Raw genomic sequence first — 20,902 nt, 5'->3', positions numbered from 1 at the left:
TAAGAGATATGAATGGAGGTTTCCAGCCTTGGGAAGTGTCCTAAGTGGAACAAAAACTGCTGGCCGTGTGTGTAACCTGTTGGGCCTTTTTCTGTTCAGCAGAGAGCTGCAGCTCTGTGCTGGGAGATCAGTGAAGCCTTCTTCAAAAACTGTAAGCTGCATAATGCATTTAATTTTGGCTTGCCCATTTTGGTACAACTTTTGATTCCCCCCCCCCCCTGCGGAAGAAGGGATCATTCTATAAGCCCCAGTGGAAGACTGCTGTATTAGCAGTGCATATTTGCATGCTCATATATATTGTAATATAATTCTGATTTTCCTGGTGTTTCCAAGATATCATATGATGATGCTTTGTAAGGGAGAAAAATCTCTCACTTCTACATGATACCCACAGCTTTGATGTGTCTTCCTTTATATTAAAAAATATTTTCACAAAGTATTTGTTTAATTTTAACTGTTTTTAATGAGTAAACTTTTATTAAACAAGTTTGTTAACAAAGCTTTTTACATTTAATTGTTTGGGAGGGTACTCTTTATTTTGACATAAAAGTCTTCTATAATTTTTGTATTGCTGGTTAAGGAAGGAGAGTGTGCAAGAGCAACAGGAGTAGTAAAGTGCGGTTATAAGTCCACCCAGGAGGAGAGCAAAATGCCCATAAAGAGTAGAGATCTCACTGTACACAAAAACAATGTGAAAACGGAGACGTAGACTTGTGTGACTGAGGTTTTTATGTTAGTGACAGGGAATATATATACTGAATAACCTGTGAACTCACCTGGAAGTCATGCAGTCTGTTTAAAACTGTTTCATGATATCAGTGTATTTAATATCATTACGTTGGTTGTTTAATTTCAGTTTTCTTGAACGAAGGCATTGCAAATTGAAGGGCAATTTTAACACTGTCAGTTTTTCTTTTTTGAAACTTCCTATGTGTGTCTAAGTTTTGCAGCTGCCTTGCTATACTCTAGGTATGCCATTGCTTCTAAACCAGCAAGCGATAATACTGGTTATCTCGGGGTGATACTAAAAAGTGTCAGCAGTTGGCTATAAAATACTCCTTTTACATAAAATAGTATATACAAGTGTGAGGGTAACAAAAAGCGTATTCTCTTTCTTATTCAAACAAGCTCATAGTGTTTCTTAGATATTTTTGAAAAAAGAATTGCTTGTTATCAGTTTAAAAAAAGCCCACTTCAAGATGAGTAAGCTAAACCCACTGTTGATTCATCATGTTTCTCAGAAACCTTGATCACTATCCTCAGGGAAGGACTAATCCCACAAAATACTTCATTCTTCACTGAGGAATTTTGGTTTTGAATGCTTGGATCTTCAAATAAATCATGGAAGACTTCATTAGGCAGGTGATTAGGTAGAAGTACAAAGAACTCCGACCAGAGAGGTGCGCCTTCTAATTCTAACAGAATTCTGACAGCAAAGGGCAGCAGCAGCACAGAAGCAAATACAGGGGTCAGGGAAATATTTAGCCTTTGGGTTTCTTTCAATTTTGCTTAGTATAGCCAAGAGCCCTTTTTTAGGTAGAGGAGGGGGTATTTCTTTTGTTTCTGTGCTTTTACTTGATTTTCAGTTTTTCAGGGTCTCTTTTTAGCTTTTTTCCACAAGTATGGTTACAATTAAATACGTAGCTTTCACAAGAATCTTCTTTGGAGACCTGAAATGTTCTCTTTACTTTTCCCAGTGTCGTTTACACCTTACTTCAAAGTGATTAAGCGACTTCTAATAACTCCACGTCTAAATGAGAAGGGATTTAAATTATGCAGGTACAACACAACACAAGCCCAAAGCCCCAAAAATCAAGCTGGGGTGCTGATCCCCTAGCTTCCATAAATACCTGGACCTGTTTATATAGGTACCTTGCAGGGCTGCTTTCTTGCTGTGTGCTGTAACACCCTTTGCAGAGAGGCTGGCAAAAGAGAACAGCCTTTTGTGCTGTGTATGCTGATCTCATGGTTTAATACTCTGCTTGAAGATGCCCGGGCACTACAAGGTGGAGGGTGATGCAGGAATTTGCATGGACTAAAACCCAAAACTTTCTGTTAATAAACCTATCATTTAACCATAAAGAAAGCTTCCACAAGAAGAACTTTTCCCCCATTTCTATCCAAAATGTGAAGTATTTGGCACATCGTGAAACTACTGTCTCTTACATCAGTTAATCAACAGATTACTCAGGGTAGTTAGCTATCTAACATGCAAGCATAACAGAAACATTATTTATATTGTGTTTTGTGTAGATACGAGATGCCTCTTCCTAAAAGCTCGGAGACTAGCTGAATCAGTTCACCAGTAGATTAACTAGAGGAGATAGTGGGCCACTGCCTTGTGGTTTTGTTTTTTTGAGAGGAGATGAGTTTCTGTAGTGAACTATCTATTTATACCAGCTCAGAGCCCACTGATTTTCACCCCAGTTGTTTTTGCATTCCAGACACATTCCTATACTCCCCAGTAATAACTTTTAGCCTGAGGGAAGTTTGAAATGTAATCAGCTAGTTATTAGCACGAAGTCTGAGGATGTTTTTGCAAAGGATGGAGAAATCAAATATGGGACATGAGCTGACAGAGGAGCTGGTTGTTGGAGGCTTGCTTTGGTATGAAGCAAGCTGCCAGGTTTGGTCCAAATGTGGAGAATGATAATAGGTGATTTAAGGAATATTCAAACCTTGGAACAACAGAAATGCTGATTTTACCCACATCTGTTTTATGTCACTTGAAAGACTTCTACTTGCTTGTCAGCCGATGGTGTTAGTATCTCCTTCGGTCTTAAAACTAGGTTTGAGTATCAGCACTGGGCAAAGACTTGTTGCTCTTAGTATGAGGATGAACTCATTTCAAACACAGTAACAAGCCAAAGGAGCATGTCAATGGGCTTGCATTTGGAGAACGTTTATTTAACTGTATGTTATTTAATGTCATTCCCACTAGGTTTAGTGACATGACGTAATGATGATCAAGCAAACCTGTTGAGTAACAAGTGACAAATCTCAATATTCATTTAATCAGGCAGTTTACCATTTGGATACATGAAAGAATTTATTACATATGTTCTATATTTTATGGGCATGTTTCATCTAAGTTATGATTAATCTGTCGTGTTATATTATTTGGTGAAGTACAAGTTGCTAAACTGGATGGTGATACAGCATTTGAAGTGAATGCACAAGAGCAGAGGTAGCATGGTTTAAGTCTTGGCACGAGATACCTGTTTGCTCTAATGTCTCCTGACCCAGGTGTTTGGCTCCTGTATGCTGGGAGCTTTGAGTGATGGGATGACGACCCTCAACAGCTACTCATGCGACAGAAAGTTTGTTCTCTGTCCTGACACCTGTCATGTCGTCTGCTAGTAAGAAGAGATGCAGCATACTCCATTGGATGGTGATATAATGGAAGAGGGCAGTAGAGGATGTCCTAGAAGATCCCTTGTTATGGTGGTTTTCAGCCTTTTCTGGTTTGTAGACTCCTATGAGTCTGGGTGCTCTGGCATGCTTAGAGACTTGAAGCCAGCTCTCAGCAGGCTAGTTTTCCTTGGTTTTCGTTCACAGACCCCTAACAAATACTCTATAAATTTACAGAGTCTAAGGATCACAGGCTGAAAACAACTGCAAGTTGAATCAGCTGTTGGATAAGACTCTTCCAGTGGAGAGGTTGGCTGTGTCTTTCTCATCAGCATAACTAGCTGACAGCACGGCACCCTTCATGCGAGGTGGCGAGTGCCATCTTGCAAGCAGCCATTGCAGGAGCCATCGTGTCCTTGAGGGTCTGCTCCACGTGTAGCAACATGTGGTTGGTCTCCATGGTGGGTTTAGTGCCATGTCCTGGGTAAAAGGGATCCGTGTTGGGGATCCGACCTGGAGTCCGAAACCGCAGCTGCCATGTGAAGGGGAAGGGGATGGTTAGTGTGTCATGTCAGGACTAGAGGTTGTCTGAATGTTGTACGGGGAGGAAATGGAAGGAATTTCAGAAACATTTTGACTGTGTGAATAAACATAGTTCTGGAAATGTTTCCTTTTTAACTTTGTTTTGAGACTTTCAAATTCTTCTTATTTTGGGGAGGGATTATTTGTTTATATATGTTACTTAAGGAGGGGAAATAAACTGTCTGGAAAGATCATACTCTCTGCTTGGGGGAGACACAATATTCAGTAGCTGTTCTCAGCAGTGGCTCTCAAATTAATCTTTCTTTTGTGCTAGAAACACTGCAAATACTCTGTGTTTGACGTTTGCCAATTAAATTAAAAATACAGCTGTAGAGTGATGCATACTTACGTGGTGGCTGCACTTAGGGATTTCTTCTTCACTACCTTGCCAGTGTTTATACTACTACTATATATTGTTATTCTGAAGTGCCTCCTGCAGCAGTTTTATTTGCATTAGTTTTATTTTTCAGTACTGAATTAGTAACCATTTAAAACTGTCAACCACATGTAAACAAGTGGTGCATAAGTTATGAATAACAACTTACCTGGAATTACAGCGGCCTGTTTGTATTGCACAAGGCACAGTGTTGGGGGAATTGTGAAATGACTGAATTCAGTAGTGCAACATCACTTCTACTTAGCTGGTTTCTTGTAGCCCATTTGAATAAATATCTTGATCCTCGCATGATTCCCACAGCCAGCGATCCTGGTAGGGGGATTGCTGGATTGCCGTGTTGTTGAAACATGCTGGCTCCGCTCCAGTCCATCTACCACGTGATAAGCAACATTTTTGCAGGCTCTGTAGAAGCCGTGCTTGCTCACTACGTAGCTCTTCAGTTCTGACTGAAGAGCAACAGAGCTTGGATGGGGAGGGGTATCATTATTAACCGATTTAACAGTAACAAAATGTGTTTAACAAACACTCGATCCAAACATTAGTTCTTCAAACTGTGCTGGTAGGCTCTGATGACAGGTGAAAATGTGATTATCTTTTTCTTTACTTTGAAAACTGATACAGAGATGTAATTTAAAAAATTAATAGCCTCTTATTTTTAATGCAGGAATTACCTATGATATGCAAATTTATTTCTTTTGATTTAGTCCCTTAAGGACAAATCTTTTATTTCCTCTGAGTATGACTTAGGCTAATCAAGTTAATGAAGTGTTATTCAAGGTAACGACAGTGAATGTACTTCAGTAAAATTTCACAAAACATTCTCATTGTCTGGAGAATATTTCTGTCTCATTCTTTGCAATTAGGTATTTAGGGTTACTTGCAGAGTGCAAGGGTCATCTTTATAAAGGTGCCACAGTGCAAATAAACAAGTGTGGAGAAAAGCTGCCCAGAGTTTGTAGTGAAGTTTGACTGAGTAGCAGAACCAGTTGTATGCATTTCCTAAAGCCCTGCCATACCGTCTCAAATAATTGCTTTTATTTAGTTACTGCTTTCTGTAATAGGAAGAGGTGGCAAGGAATGCACATGGCTATCCAATACTGAGGAAAGGTTAACTGAGAAGGGTCATTCTTACCAGTATGTGATGGATATTTGGAAACGTATGAGTTAGTCGTCTTATATGTGGTCACTAAGATGTCTGAGATGATACATTTTCATTTTGACTTAAGTGAAAATACGGGTGCTTGCTGTGTGTTTTCAGTATTGTTCGATCAGTTGCACGGAAAAAAGATTTTGAAAACTGCAGGCGACAGTATGGTGTCTGGTTTTTGCTTTACCTTTTAAATGTCAGACTGTGAATTTTTAACAATGACCCAACCAAAAAAAGTTCCATGTGCAGAGCCCACCAGCTCGCAGTAGGTTTGCATGAGTTTCTCAATTGATTCAGGTTTACTTGCCTGCAAGTCCGTAGAGAGCAGTGTAGTTGCACGGCTCTGCGCGAGGGCATAATTAGCCTGTAGGATTGCTCTGGCTTAAATAAAATGCTGATTTAGCATGTCAAATCCAGACTACCTGCATTATGCAAGAGGGAAAGAATTTGCCTGATTGTAGTCCTGTCAACACAAAGAGATTGCACCAGTATAACAAAATAGACTTCTAAAGTCTTGTTTAAATTGGTGCGTGCTCTTGTCTGGATTCTATTAAAAAAATGTTAGTACCGAGAGCCACAATAGCTCACTCTGTTACCAAGGGCTGGAGCAGGCTCCAGTTGCATCAGACTATTGTTTTTTATTGGAATCCTTTCGTCCATCCTGCACGCTTGCTATTCATCGTTTCTAAAACATCAGTCAAAAAGATAGGTGGCATCTTCTGGTCCTAAGTGAAATTTTCCTGGGTGGGATTTCTAATAAACTTCTAACCGCTTTCAATCTGGCCATGCCTTTTTAGTTTAAAACGAATAAATTCCCATTCCCGAGAGCCTAGAGCTGACCAAACTTTCACTTGGAGCCTCTCTCTCTTCAACTTATTAAATTCTGCCTGTGTTTAGCAGAGGCTGGTATGGCCATCTGTAGTTCCTGAGGTATGCCAGCCAGTATGTGGGCAGAAGAAAATCTAATATATAGGATGTCTTTCTGGAATGCTTGTGGCTTTGTATAATTGTCCCATCTAGAGGAGTGGAATTTTTCCTGAAAAATCCTCATCTATCCATAGATCTCTCTATTATAATGCTGCTGTTTAAATAGATTATTTGAAGTCCTTGCCTTGGAGATCTCCCCTGTGCATTTTTCTGATCGCTTGTTTCCCTCCCACAGTAAAATGTAGTTTTAAGTTGGAAACACTTTTTTGTTTATAATAAAAAGAGGTTTTAGAAGTATATGCTGTATGTCATAGAATAGAATATCCCCAAAGGATGGTTGCACTCTTTGAGCAATCTGGAATGTCAGAACTTCCCACGTGTGCAAATTCACCAGGGAAACATTGACAGATGCCTGACCAAAAGCTTGGAATGAAGAGGATTGAAGAGACTATACGGGAAGCTACTCCCAAAGGCTTCCTCCATCATCTTGCTGACTTCCATGCTGTTATCGTGGCCTGGCCACTAGCAGTAATTTAATGTAAGTACAGCAATGCACATAATGCATTACGGAGGAACTCCTGGGTCTCGATACGTGGTCCTGCATTTGGTAAAATGGAAGGCTAGGCAGAGGTTAAGCTTGGTTATTGCCTTAGCCATCTGGTTTTGAACTTTGAGGTAATTTCTTGTCAATTATGAAAGGGAAAAAAAACCCAAATCCACATTTGCACCCTAAACAAGAAACCGTAAGGAAATGTCGCTCTTTAATGTCTTCAAAAGACTACAGTGTTGTGACCTTATCATTTTTCTTAAAGAACAGAGTCCCTGGCATGCCAAAACAGGCATGTTGTATATCCAAAATGTATTTACATCTGCTTTACATCACTGCAGCCATGCAAAGCAGGTTGTATGTCTCCATACCACAGCTCGCAATTTACAGTGGGTGTAGTAGTGAGCAGGGCAGTGGTAGAGAGTGGCTTTTCTGGGCCTGAGATTCCTCAGTTTTCGTCCCTGCTGCAAAGCATCCCTTTTCCTCTTCTGCCTCTGCAGTTTCTTCAGCGCTGACACCTCATTCGCAATCCAGCCAGTGAAGCAAATGTTGAATTTCTAAATGGGCTGTATTTGTAGTTAGATTCAATTTCTAATTCATTATTCTTTAAGTATATTTTCAGAAAATATATTCTGTGGTAGGAATAGTATAATTTTTGAAGAAGTCTGAACCCCCTGAAAAGCCGTGCCCCTGTGTGCTTGGTTGACTCTTGTTTTGGCAGCTGCATTGTGCAAAAATTGCACGTTCTCTCATCATGCCTTGTTCCTTCCCAGCTGTTAAAATTAACACAGAGGGCAAAGGGATAGTCAATAAATGTGAAAAATAATGCCAATAAGATAATAGCAGATGCTTTTCCACGCATGTAATTGCATCATGAAACTTGTTTTCACAAAGGTATTGGAGACCAAGACTGCAGGGGAGTTTACAGGATTGAGCAGTGCGAGTGAAAGCCACACAGTATCTTTACCAGTTAATCCCAAATATCCTACAGCTGGAGTGAGGCCCTCTTTTTGCTTTAAATGTAGGAACATCATATATCCCTTAGGTTTTGTGAGGAATCCTTAGGATGGAGATAATCTTCTATCTGCAACATGTTACTAAATTTGCCGGACTTCAGGCTTCTGTTGTGGAGCACGCTATTTCTGACTGAAAAATCTCAGGCTTACCTTTTGACTCAAACCTACTTTTCTTTCCTATTAAGGTGTCAAACTGTGAGCTGTATTGAGTAAAAAAATGAGTTCAAAACCAAGAGCCATTGCAGGGAATGGGCTTGTCTGCCATTTGTTTTCAGGCTGTGGTCAGTGGCACGCTGGCAGCAGCAAAGCCAGTGGAGCAGAAAGTAAGTAAGGGCAGTTGCAAACACCAGGATATAGGCATCAGTCTCACTCATCATCCCATCTTTCATTTTGCCAGTAGAATTTAAAAATACATATGTAAATATATTCCTGAGCCAACAGTGGCAGCTAGACCTTTGTGTTTGAGCTGCATGTCCATGCCTAGGCCTTTTTCTCCTCCCTGTTTTTTGTTTGGGGGTCCCCCCCCCAGGTGAAAAGTAGATAAAAGAGACTGAAGGAGGATAGATCAGCAGCCTGCAACTTTATTTCTGCAGTTCAGCTATAAATGTAGATTGTGGGTTTGGGTCCAGGGTTCCCCACTTAAAACTGGCAGATGTTGAATACCAAAATTACACATATGTTGTTGATCAGCATTTTCCAAACCCACTGTTGTCTGTTAGCTGATCAAAAGTAAGCCTTTTGGTAAACAAAAGAGGCATAAGAAAAACAGTGGTTTTCCATAATACAGAAGATGCCTCTGGTTTCTCTGGCTCTTTGCAGTTCTTCTTTAGAGATTATGAAGATAGGTTTGGGGTTTTGTTTTTTGGGGTTTCTTTTGTGTTTCCAGTCTATAAAGTTCTGTTTCTTATTATCATTGTTTCTGCTTTCCAGAGACCTAAGATAACAAGTCGGCTCATAAATTCCCTTTCTAATTTTAGCCACAGGAAATGTTGCTCCATACATTCAAAGTGCTTTTCCAGGTAGTCTGGTTTGTTAGAATCCAGGCGTTTTGGGTTACTTGCTTTTGTTTGCACTGAGCTGGAAGTGGCTTCTATGGGTTAGAGGGTGGGACTTGCTTCATAGGAAATGCAGCTTTGCAGGTTGGAGAAAATTACTTTTATTTTTTGTAAAGTAATCCAGTGTCGTCTTGCACAGTCCTGCAGTGTGAGTGGCAGAAAATGCCTGTGATATAAAAGCCAGTGATGTGCTTTTGGTTTCCAGCTATATTGCTGAAATATCTGAACATTGAAAGCTGAAATCCTGGACTGCAACAGGACAATTCTTAAGAGTATTTTTAGGTCTTTAAAAAACCCAAAACTCATGGAATATTTTTATGTCATTCTACATAGCCACTTGCCAGACCGGTGGGATGCGTCGTGTCTGACTTTCCTGGCACTTCCACTGCTATTTTTCAAGAAGGATGGATATCATAATGTAGGGGTTTTTAGATTGTATTTAATAATATTGAAGTGTTCAGTAAACCGCTGTGGTGTGTAATGTTGCATACAAACCATATATTGCGCAGAAGCAGTAGAAATTTGCAAGCATTTTTTATAGGCGTTATAAGAATTAACATGAAAGTCTTCCTTAATTGAGTGTGAAGAAGTCTGCTGGCTTTGGCTCTGCAGGGACCAGGTTGCTTTCAGGCATGAAGACGACAAGAGGAAGGGACTCTGCAATGCAGGACACCTCTGTCTGTGGTCTTCTGCAAGGAGCAAGTCCGCGTCCATCGGACCTCGCAGCACTGACCTCTCCTGCTGCATTTGAGAGATCAGGTCGTGTGCTGAAGGAGAGGTGTAGTCTGTGGGGCTGCCCCTAGTACCTGGAGGAAGGATGGCAAGAGAGACGCTGTGCCTGAAAGAGGAGTAATTCTCAGTCATGCCGGGGAAGTTGTCTAAAAGAATAAAGTAAATACGCATTTGCTGTATGGTTATGGAAATGTGTTCGACTCCTCTCTGAAAATCCTGTTTAGTTTATCTGGGAAGGTGGTGAAAAAGGTGACGGTCTAGAAAAAGTAAAAATGAGGGAACTGTGAGTTTGTAGTCAGAAGCAAGCAAAAGCAGCGCCCCATGGGTATGTGTGGGGTGGGAGCTATTATGGCCTTGCAGCTGGAGTAAAGATTAAATGTAAAGACAAAATATCAAGTTAAATACTCCTTCCTTTCTCTCTGATCTTTCCTGAGGAGTGAGGGAGAACAGCACTTTCTTAGATGCTGTCTCTAGTGTTGTTTGAACACAACTGCTGGTAGTTCCTTCAGGAAATCAGATAAACTCTGGCACAGCCTGTTGGGCACAGCTAGCAGGCTGGGTTAGGCAAGTGTTTCCACTCTTGGAGCATCCTGTAAACTTGCTGGAAAAGCCTCTCCTCTTGCAGTTAAAGATCAGGCTAACAACTCCACATCCTGGAGGGAACCTGTAAGGTTCTGCCGTGGAAGCTCTGCACTCTCCTCTGTTCAACATGGGCAAGCAAATGTTTGATCGTCTGCCCGTGCCTCTTGGGGGAGGAAGGTGTTGCGAGCACTTGTCCTGTACGTGGCCTCTTTGCACAGCCTTTGGCACTGTGCAGTCACGAGTTCTGGGCTGCTTCAGAGGTTCAAACAGAAATTTATTAATTTTTTAAAAAATTATTATTTTTTTTTCCCAGTTGCTAAAATGCTCAACTGTTATTTTCTCTCCAGGTGATATAATTACAATGCAGCGGCTTGCTTGAAATTAAAAATGTAGCTGTAGGCCTTTACATGCCTAAATTTCTGAAAACCAAAAGCCTAAAGTTGAGCTTCAAAGTCAGAGTGACTCCAGCGAGTTGCAGCATAGAATTATTACTAGCACGTGGCTTTTCCGCTCTCACAACTATGACAGTTCAATTGACTGAAAGATGTTTTGCAGGGGTATCGCAACCCCTTTGATTATCCAGTTTGTATTTACCAGCTGCTGTTGCCCAGGAAAGGATGTTCCTCTGAGCTTTTGCTTCTCTCTTCAGTTCTGTGTACACAAGTACTTTAATCATGAAATTATTAGAAGCTTCAAGGAGAAAAACTCTCTGAAGTTATTTCTTAAGTATAACAATCTTTTGCCAAATTAAGGTTGCAAAATAGGGGGAAAAAAAAGTAACAGCCCGTATTTATATTTGAAGTTGGACATTTCTTGGCACTACATTCAGCTTGGTTACTGGGTACCTCTGGATTTTAAATTTCACATTTGCCCCTTTTCACATTTGCTCTCTGGTGAAATAAAGTGAACGTTTCTGTACTTCAGTTTCTAACGTTTATGTGTTTTGAGCAGCATTTCACGTTACAGTTGTATATTGTGGGCAGTTGCTCCTTTGAGTAGTTGAGTGCGTTACCGGTGCATGTCAGTATGGCAGTGCAGCGCCGTCAGGCTCTCGGCGGTCAGTGGCCTTGCTTGGCTTTTGCTGGTTCTGTTGTTCCTTGGGGTGGTGTAAAGTACCAGTTCCCGGTTCAATAGATGAGAACGTTGTGCTGGGGGGGAGGAAGAGGTTTGCATGAACTCTCTGTGCAAGGGTGAGTATGGTAAAGTGAGAAAACAGTCCCCATAAATACAGGCAGACTTGGCAACTACTGAATTTTAAGAATGAGGGAGAGTATTTGCAATTGAAAATCATCTTTAGGTCCAGCAACAGCTTGGACCCAAAGGCTACGAAAGCTCCTGGAATGATGGTATCCACTGTATTATTTCTTGCATAAACATTAGGCTAGATTAGTACCTGAAAAATTATTTAAGCTTTGACAAGGAAAAAAACCAACATGGAAGAGTTAGAAGAGAGATGCCAAAAAGCAACTGCAATTAGAAGAAAAAAATACATTTCTGGTCTTTTTTTTTAAAAAAAAAAACCTGTGATTTGCCTGTCATATTACATTCCAGAAATTGCAGTTAATAATTTATTTTACAGAGCAAGTCAGAGTCTAAGGAAATTGTATAGCAGCATATTTTATTGTATGAGGAAACCTAAATGTAGGTCTCCGTTTCCTTTCCCTGGAGTGGCAGTGGCTGAATACCAGGATTTTCACTCCCAGGTTTTTGGCAAAGTGTCATGATGATGTCTTTAAAAGGCATGGAGAAAACTTTTTATTGTATTTCTAAAAAGAGAAGGTAAGAGCTGATTGATTGCAGAGAAGCATAACCCAAAAGTGAGTTACAACAGATCAGTTCTGAAAGAAAGGAGCTAAAGCCAATCCTGAACTGCAAAGCTTTTTTATGAGCTTGCTATACCACTACTAGTTACTGGTATCAGAGTTATATAAAATGAGATGTTAAATTATTGAAAGATAATAGCTAACACCACATCACGGCAGACTGTGGCAGGTGATTAAAATGTCTTTCTAGCTGGAAAGTAATTCTTGGTCTCACGTGGGAGTGACAGTCACTGTTTTTTACATGATGAAACAGCTTTCATGCAAATTCAATTTTGTGAGGTAAGATACCAAAAAAGTAGAGGGTGATGAAAATCAAGCTCAATTAGTTTCGTAAGTTTATACTTAATTATTTGGAAAGAGATATGATTAAAGTATGTAGACTCTAAGGGAAATGATGGAAAGATAAACAGTGAAGGAGGAGCATTAATGTAAAGCTATTTGGTAAAAGGGGGCATGATCAATACAATGTGGATTTTATTACATCAATAGAAGGAATATGGCTAGTCTTACAGAACAGAGGGCTGGTTACTGGGAGGCAGTTATTCTGAAAAGGAAGGTCACCTGTTAGTTAAATGCTGTTTCCCGGTACTGCAGCTAAAAAGGTGAAGCAATTCATGGAGGGAGGAACAAGGATATATAATGAGTGGGATGACATTTTTATTAAACGAATCAGTAAGACCATGACTGAAATATTGCCATTGTTGTTTGGTGTCTCTTAGAATCAGTGCTGAAAAGGGTTTCAAAAGCATTTGAAGCTTGTTAGATAGAGATGTGAGAAGTATGACACATTCAGTTTGCCAGAGAGAAAGTAATTTTCCTGTCTGCTATCAACAGAGGGCTAAAAAGTTACAATTCCATACAGGTAGAGCATCAAAAATTGAAATTTGAGTCTTACTTTACCAAGGGATTGCTTACCAGTATTTGTATTAATCCCCCATCTCTCGAGATCTCCTGTAGGAGAAGACATCCCATCTTTAAAAGATGCATGGAGGGATGCCCTCTACTTACGTAAAAATCGGATTAGGTTGGCATAACAGCAGCTTCTGTCCTGAGGTCATGAGGATAAATGAGCTGAAAGAAAGGACATAAATGGCTTAATTAAAGACTTGAAGGACCAGAACATCTTTTCTCTCCCTTTCCCTGTTCCTTCCAAGCAAGTGACTCCCCACCAGTTACCTGGGACAGTTTTTCTCTGCAAACACAGCTGCAGTCGAGGATGGCAGAGTTGCTCCAGCCTGACCCATCTCGGTGTAACCCGGAGGCAGGCAGGGGGCTGGCAGGGAGGCAGTGCTTGGGCAAGGAGCCACGCTCTTCGCTTGCCCCCACCTGCGCCGTGTTACTGAACTTTCCAGTCACTCTGCAACAACCAGGTTTTCTCACGCTACCGAAACCAGGTTGAAGACTGGGATGTTTATACACAGCCCTATTTATACTTTTGTTTATTTTTGTGCATACAGAAAATATTTGTGTGTGAGTGCATGCATATGATTTTTTTTATTGTTATTAAGAGTATTTTTTAGCGTTTGGGATGGTTTTCTCTTTTTATAAGTTCAGAGAAATGCCACTGATAAAAAGAAAAGCTAACTGAAGAAAGGAGCTGAGTACAGAAATTTCCTAATGCTTCTAAAATTCAGTATTAGTGGGACTAACGAACCCACTGTCGTTCTATGGCGATCTCACCTGTTTTGTCAAAAATACACTTTACGGACACTTTTGACAACTATTTTGTCAAAAATACACTTTACAGACACTGCCATGTCAATATTCAAAATGGTTGAATTCAAGAAATGAGTGTTGTGGCTCAGCATGCAGGAGCTGTTACTCTTTATAACACAGATTTTCAGAACTTGAAGACAAGTGAAGGAAATGGCTTGTGTTTCTAAAAGATAAATGATGTAGCTCATTTTTTCCCTAGGGCAGAAAACACTATATACATTAGATTAGTGTGTTGGGGGTGGGTTGTTGCAGTCAGTTCCCCGTCTTTGCTTCCAAGAGCCATCTCTGGAAAAAGCAGAAATGCACTGCAGGATAAAGCCTGCCAGAGTACAGATATGCTACCAGGCCGTTTGAGATGGTCTTATTTTTCAGCATTTATTTTGAATAAATTTGGGGGAAGGGAATGAGTATAAGATTGAGAATGACAGGAGGGGAAGAAAGGATGAGCTTTGCCTTTATAAATGGGAGTATAAGCATCTCATAGCACTTCTGTCATTGCCATGTCTTGAGTTACACCACTGCACAGCAACACGCACCAAAAATTGCACCATGTTTGCTGGTTTTCACATAAAATAGCAGCTCCTCCATTGTTGGCTTATTCATTTAACGTTGTTGCGTTACCCAGTTGATTTAAACGTGCTGCATGGTGGTGTGACTGTTTTTCGCTCCCTACACTGTTTGTGTGGAAAATGACAGTGTTGATTGTACTAATTCACTGGTAATGTAGAAGGAGGACGAATACTGTTCCCGTATAATACCTTTTAGTTACATCGGTACAGTTCTACTGAATTAATTATCCCTTTTTTTATACCGAAATATTTCAGACTGAATGTAGGAGTTGCTTTGTGAAGTGTCACAGAGTTGCAAGGAATACTAAAGCAAATCAAATTTTCCTATCATAAGAACGATTTAATAACAAACAAAGTATTAGGTAGGCAATATGAGTAAGGTTCTGTAAAGCTGAAAGATTTTTACACCTTGTAATTTTCCAAAACTTTCCAAAAATAACCTTTTTTCCTTACTTGCTCTCCTGAGACCCTGACCTTGCATTCAGCGCTAGAAGTAACCCTGCTGACTTCTTATTAAACGTATGCTGTGATTCTTCAGGATATCGGCTTTTCTTTGTCTGATTTCAAAATACCCATTTTGAGTAACGCTCCTTGTTCAGCGGATGTGGTGGGGCTGGGGAGCACGAGGAGGTAATAGAGATTTTCATAGTCAGTTCTTGGTGCCAGCGACCAGCCATTTTAGCCAACTTTAAACCCTGCAGCTAAAGCCTGGGGGACAAAGCGGGTGCGAGCGGCTCTCGATGCAAAACCTGGCGATAGCGGCTGTGGGCTGGTGGGTTTGCCACGGGTGGGAAGGACGAGGGGTGGAGCGGGGCCGAGAAGCCGCAGCCCGCTGCGGTTTCAGGTTGGGGCGAGGGTGGATTCTCTTTCCCAAACACGTTTTCAATTACTGACGTACCGTAGCCTTTTCCCTTTTTCTCGGTGTGGAGCTCAAACTGGAGATGATTTTACTGTCTGCAACAGATTGACGAAATAATTATGCTACACGGTACAGTAAGACATTAAAAGTGCCTTTTCAAAAATACAAAAAACAAAGAGAATATGTTTGTTTAGAAAAAAACCATAGAGGAATAATAGAAATGGGAAAATAATCGTGTTGCTTTAAGGTAGCTTTTAAAAATAGGGGTAGTAAGCTCAATGCTCCAGCTTTTACCACAGTAAACATATAATTGTAAGCTGATTGTGGTGAATTCCTTAAATGACAACCCCCCTCAATGTAAGTTTTAAAGAGACAGCCCTACATCTGGAAGCCAGCAGCAGCTCAGGATTTTATTAAGCGGCACTGCCAAATAAAATCCAAGCGCTACTATAAGCGATATAAAAATAAAGATTGGCTCATAGTGTAACATCTCAAATAGGAGAGCGAGTGCCCCAGAGCTTGGAGAGGCTGTGAGAACACCGTAGCTTTCCCAGCAGCTTTTGAGCCTGAGGTTGAAATGGTCAATACAGATGCGGGTTTCTGCATCGGTTGTACAAATGTTCAGGAGCTTAAGTTACTAGTGGAATAAACATTGAAACTGCAAAATTGCTATTAGTACATCTAACTTATTTTTATTGGAAAGGTCATAGACAGAGTCCTGTCTGTGTTACATATTACAGACAAAAAAAAGGTCTATAGAATATTATTTTCTGTCTGTAAAGAAGGTTATGAGAGAATGACCTTCGTAACAAACAAACCTGCCCTCTTCCAAGGGCTGCAACTTGACATAGTTATTTCCAGCTTTCATTCTACGGACAGAGGCAATTGAGTGCAATCGATGGCTGTGACGGTCATGTGTCTGGCTGCAACTGGGTGACAAGTATCAGAAAAAGGGAGGGGGTGATGCACAGCTAACCCAAATACAAAACCAGCAGCCATCCCATGAGCGAGAGGTTGGCTGCAGAATCACACGGGACAACGCTCTCTGGTAGCACAAAATGACGAGCGCTTTCCAGTTCTGCGAGCTGATGACCTCCATGCTTTTCGGAGCACGTCAGTGCCCTTCCTTGCTCAGTGGGAGACTTCCCATACAGTGGCAATAAAATTAACTCATTTGAATTCAGAAAGCAGTGTGATTAGTAGCTCCTTCTTAGTCTTTGTGCCTAGAAATAACCCAGAACATCATAACGCAAAGTTTCGAGGAAGTAAAATAAGCGATATTCTAAACAAAATTAAGGTCTTTTATTTTTTGAACAGGTTTTTGATACAGCTCAGCTTGATACAGCATGGTATTTACCAGCCTGGCCTTTAATATTGGATCTGCTTTCCAATTATGCTTCAATTCATGCAACAGTTGCAGAGAGCGTGTGTGGGCGTACGTGCGAGAGAGAGATTGATTTTGTTCTTCGAAAATGTGAAGTCTGCACTAACTATGAAAACCCATCAGATTTTCTAGCACTTAAACGCCATTTCCTTTCTCAATGTGCTACCAGCATTAAGCAATCTTCACGTCATCTCCCTGACAAATGGAGAGTGCAAGTGGAGGAATACATGCTGATTTTTCAGAAGTAGAATATTAACACAGATATCACTGAAAAACAGGCTGCAAATCCTTTCCAGAAGTAAAGAGTTAATGTGACAGCTCAAATTACAACTTGGAAGCAAATATGTTAGCTCTATTTTTCAGAAGTACGTGAGTGAAAATGGAATAAAGAAAGTACGTGTCAGTCCTGGCTGTTGCTGTGTGTTAGAGTAGCCTCTTGTGTCTGGGACAGCGGATGTTGGGCAATCCTATTTGCCACCACGTTACACAGAGCATCTTTATATTCCTGGTGGTTGTTCCCAACCACTGTCTTTTTTTGTGTGCTATATTCCTGAGCCTTGATAGTGCTTTGATAGTTACTGTATTTCATATCTGAGAAGTCCAAAGGAGTGTTATTTTTGTCTTTCTGCGGTTCTGACTGTTCATTTCTTTTTTCTGTAGGTTTGAAGACCTATCTGATCTCTGGTCAGAAGGTGAAGGAGCCCCACTGCAGCTGTTCACAAGCATTGCTTCCTGGCTTGGAGACTGGAGATGGAGCCAGGACACAGGGAGCATCGTCAGCCGAGAACACCAGTGACTTGACAAAAACTCTGAAACATGCAGAAAAACCTAAGGTGAGTTCTTGTTTTAAACCCAAGCAGTATAGATATCAAACTGTGCAAACCAGGGAGAGATGTGTGGATGGGGAAACCTGTAAGGTTTGTTTATGCACTGCCTTATATATTTGTGTATATATGTATGTGTGTGTGTATACATGTAGTGACAAAATGTAGTTTGAGGGACAAAAAAAATTTACAAAGTGCCTTGCCAGTTGACAAGGAATCCCCAAAGTAAGGTAAAAACTTTTTGAAGGTGGTTTCAAATACTTTTATATATATATATATATATATTGCAGGACTGAGAGGTCAGTGCTGCTTTTTCAATGGTCTTGATTTTATAGGGGAATAAAGAATACGCTTTAAGCAGCTACCGTAACTTCTGTGATTTTCTGCTTTTGCTGCACCCTGCTTCTGCCGTTCCTCTATCGTGCAGGTCATACACCTGTGAACCTTTTCATATGAGTATATAACAGACACCCCCACAAAAAGATAATGGGATTGTGCGGTGGGAGAAAATGCTCCGGTAGCCTATGAAATTGTGTTTTGTCTGTTTGCTCTAGAAACCTACATCTAGAACTGAGGGCAATGATTTGTATGGATTCAGCTTAGAGAAATGATGACATTTTGTTATGTTCACACCTCTCGCAAGATCTCTTGACAAGGAAATCTGTGAAACAATGTGTATTGCCTTGAAGCTTTGCTGTTACTCTCCATCTTCCAGCTCAGAACAGATTTCCCAAACAACAGATGTCTATTCTCTATTTTCATTTGTGCTAATTGTTCCTCGTCCTGGGTTGCCCAAGCTGGGCACAAATGTCAGAACCACGGGTGGTCATCTGCAGGTCACTGTCCTTAGACTTCAGTGCGTTTAGTCCCGAGGGGATCTCTTCAACACAGGTTTGAGGTTTAGCTGACAGAGTTGAAGGGGGGGGTGACTTTCATGCTGCTCCATTTTTGCTGCTTCTATGTTTGTCGTCTGGATTAGGAGAGCATGAGTCAGGCACCTTTACCCTGCCTCTGTGCCAGGTTTTAAGTTTTGGAGTAAAAACACTGGATTGCAAGTGAGATCAGCTGGAAGGCTGGTCCAGAGAGATGGTCCAAAGGTAAGTGAGCTCCTTACAGAGCAAGCCAGCACTGTTTAACTACAGAAGGTAGCTGTAGCCATCTTTATCCCTCCCCAAAATACATGCTCTGTGTGGTTTGACTGCATCCAAATTGATGGTGATACTTTTCTATTCCTTCTCCCGTGTAAGAATATATTTGGCATCCCTCAGGCACCAGCTTTCCAGCTCTCTCTTGTCTTTCAATGAAGGTACTATCAAATAAGGTAGGAAAATACATTTTGGAGCAGTCAGTGGGTGTCTGTACAAATAAGCCTGTCTGTGCTGCCCAGTGCATGGCCATGCAGAGGTACGGATGTGACGGTAAGGGGTAGAAACTCCTTTATTTCAAGTAGTGAAGGAAGAAGAACGTCCCAAGTGGAGCAGCATTACTGAGCTGCCTGTCCGTGGAGCAGAAGGGAGAGAGGAGGGATTAAAGCAGTAAAACTAAGGGTGCTGTTCTTAGAGAAAGCGAGGATGCTTTGTTAATGTCAGACAGCAAAGTAAGCTGTAACTGGAGGACCGTGAAACTACAGCGAACTACAGGACTGATCTGACTGCAGCTAGGATTTGATAAAATTTGCTATGTATTAACTTGTGGTACCTGCTGTTAAAATGACTCAAGTCCAAAATGAAATCTGTTGTTAAGGCTCAGCTATGGGATGTGTTTTCTAAAACATGGGGTGACTTACTCTGCAGCAGGGTAGATGCAGATGCACCACTATGGCTAAACGGCTAGTATGCAGTGTGGAGGCATGCTGCTGGCCCACGATGTTTGTTTGCTGCCTAGTCCCTGATGTTTTGCTCTGGGACCGTCTCAGCTGGGTGTTAATTGCTGTTTAAATGCTGAATGATGGTCTGCACAATGCAAAAGTGCAAAAGTGGCTATCTGAGTAAGTGAAGGAGAAGCTAAAAGAAGCTGCTTCAGAAGAGCATCTAGGACAAGTGCCAGCTCAGTTTCAGCCTTCTTGGATACCCTATCTACCGTTGTGCTAAAGCTACTGCGTCGAGTTTATGCTTATAGGTACCTGTTCTTATTCATCACCATGAGCACTGCAGGTCTGGCCAGCGATTTCCTAAGCAGCCTCACAACTCTTTGAAAATAGCATGCCTGCCTTGCCCAAAATACACTGATGCTGGAGTGAATTTTGAATGACCCCAAAGTCAGCTTTCCCTGCGGTCTGATAAGCATCCGTGTAACGCATGCCACAAACGGTGTCAGAATGCATATAGCATAGTGATGAAGCAATCGTGTGTATGCTGAGCACTTACTTAAAAAAAGTGTTCTGCAACTGTAGTTGCAGCATGGGAATACAAAGCGTACACGCTTCTCACAGCATGGCTAGGTACAGGTATTCCAAACTCCATAGCACGCTTTCGAGTGCAGATGGGCACCAGCCTTCTGTCTGCCGGGGATTCTGTTATGGGAGTGATTGTGGACTGAGAAGGCTGGGTCAAGCTTTCAAGGAATGTTTAATTTGCCAGCCACGATAGAGTAGGTCCTACAGTGTTAAATAGATAGATATATATGTATATTAAAAAATCCCCACAACTGTGCAATTTAATCACAGATCATGCACCATTTTTGAAAAGGAGTGGGTTTCTTTTTTACAGTGGATTGCTGGTTTTTTTTTAAAGCCTGCAGCTTGCTGGTGGGGTCTGGAGATAATAATTTGCAAAAGAATCATGACTTACATGCCAACTTTTTAAAATACAAAGCTGTAAACAGTGTCAGTGTAGGAGGAGATGACTCCGGCTCTGCAAAAGAGTCTAAGTAGGAGGGGCAGAATTACAGGCAAGTTGAAATATTTTTGTTTTAAAGGGAATAAGTGGCCATATTGGATGCAAAGGATGACTTCGACATTTTGGGCTTGAACGGGTGTTCTAGCAGACAAGATCTGTTAAGGAAAGTCAGGAAGGAGAATGCAACAGTAATTGATCCATGAAAGGAATTGTATTTCCTCCTCTCCTCCAGTGTTTCTGTAGTTCATTTAATTGCCAACCTTGTTGCAGTATGGATATCAATAAAATGTGTGTACATAATTAAAATGGTAAAGACAGAGGCTAAAAACTATAAGTAATCTATAATGGCGGTTGATTTTTTGAATGAAACACTGTAACTTGCTTAACCGGTTTTGGTGTCAGCTTATTTTCCCTATCATATTTTATAAAATCCCTTACTTGACTGGGAATCATAAGCTGTTGTAAAAACATTTTAATCATCTCTTGGTATGAAAACAGAAAGTACTTTGCTTGTCTTGGTGTTTGCTGAAAGTGCATTAATGTATTATTCATCG

The 20,902-nt window shown here is 40.9% G+C and overlaps 1 protein-coding gene across 21 annotated transcripts in view; it reads left to right on the top strand.

Annotated features, from left to right (window-relative positions):
- The window catches only part of ADCY9 (adenylate cyclase 9), a 99,194-nt gene that overhangs the window by 31,567 nt on the left and 46,725 nt on the right, over positions 1–20,902 (top strand). For all 21 annotated transcript variants that reach the window (XR_012044951.1, XR_012044957.1, XR_012044953.1 and 18 more), the window contains one exon: positions 17,348–17,520. Coding sequence is in view for 7 of the 21 variants with exons in the window: in XM_072878143.1 (XP_072734244.1) it covers positions 17,348–17,520 (173 nt within the window). In the remaining 14 variants the exon portion in view is untranslated. The remainder of the gene's footprint in view (positions 1–17,347; positions 17,521–20,902) is intronic.

Source organism: Ciconia boyciana, chromosome 13 (assembly GCF_034638445.1).
Source record: "Ciconia boyciana chromosome 13, ASM3463844v1, whole genome shotgun sequence".
Lineage (NCBI taxonomy): Eukaryota > Metazoa > Chordata > Aves > Ciconiiformes > Ciconiidae > Ciconia > Ciconia boyciana.
This window is presented reverse-complemented; position numbering and strand designations above follow the sequence as displayed.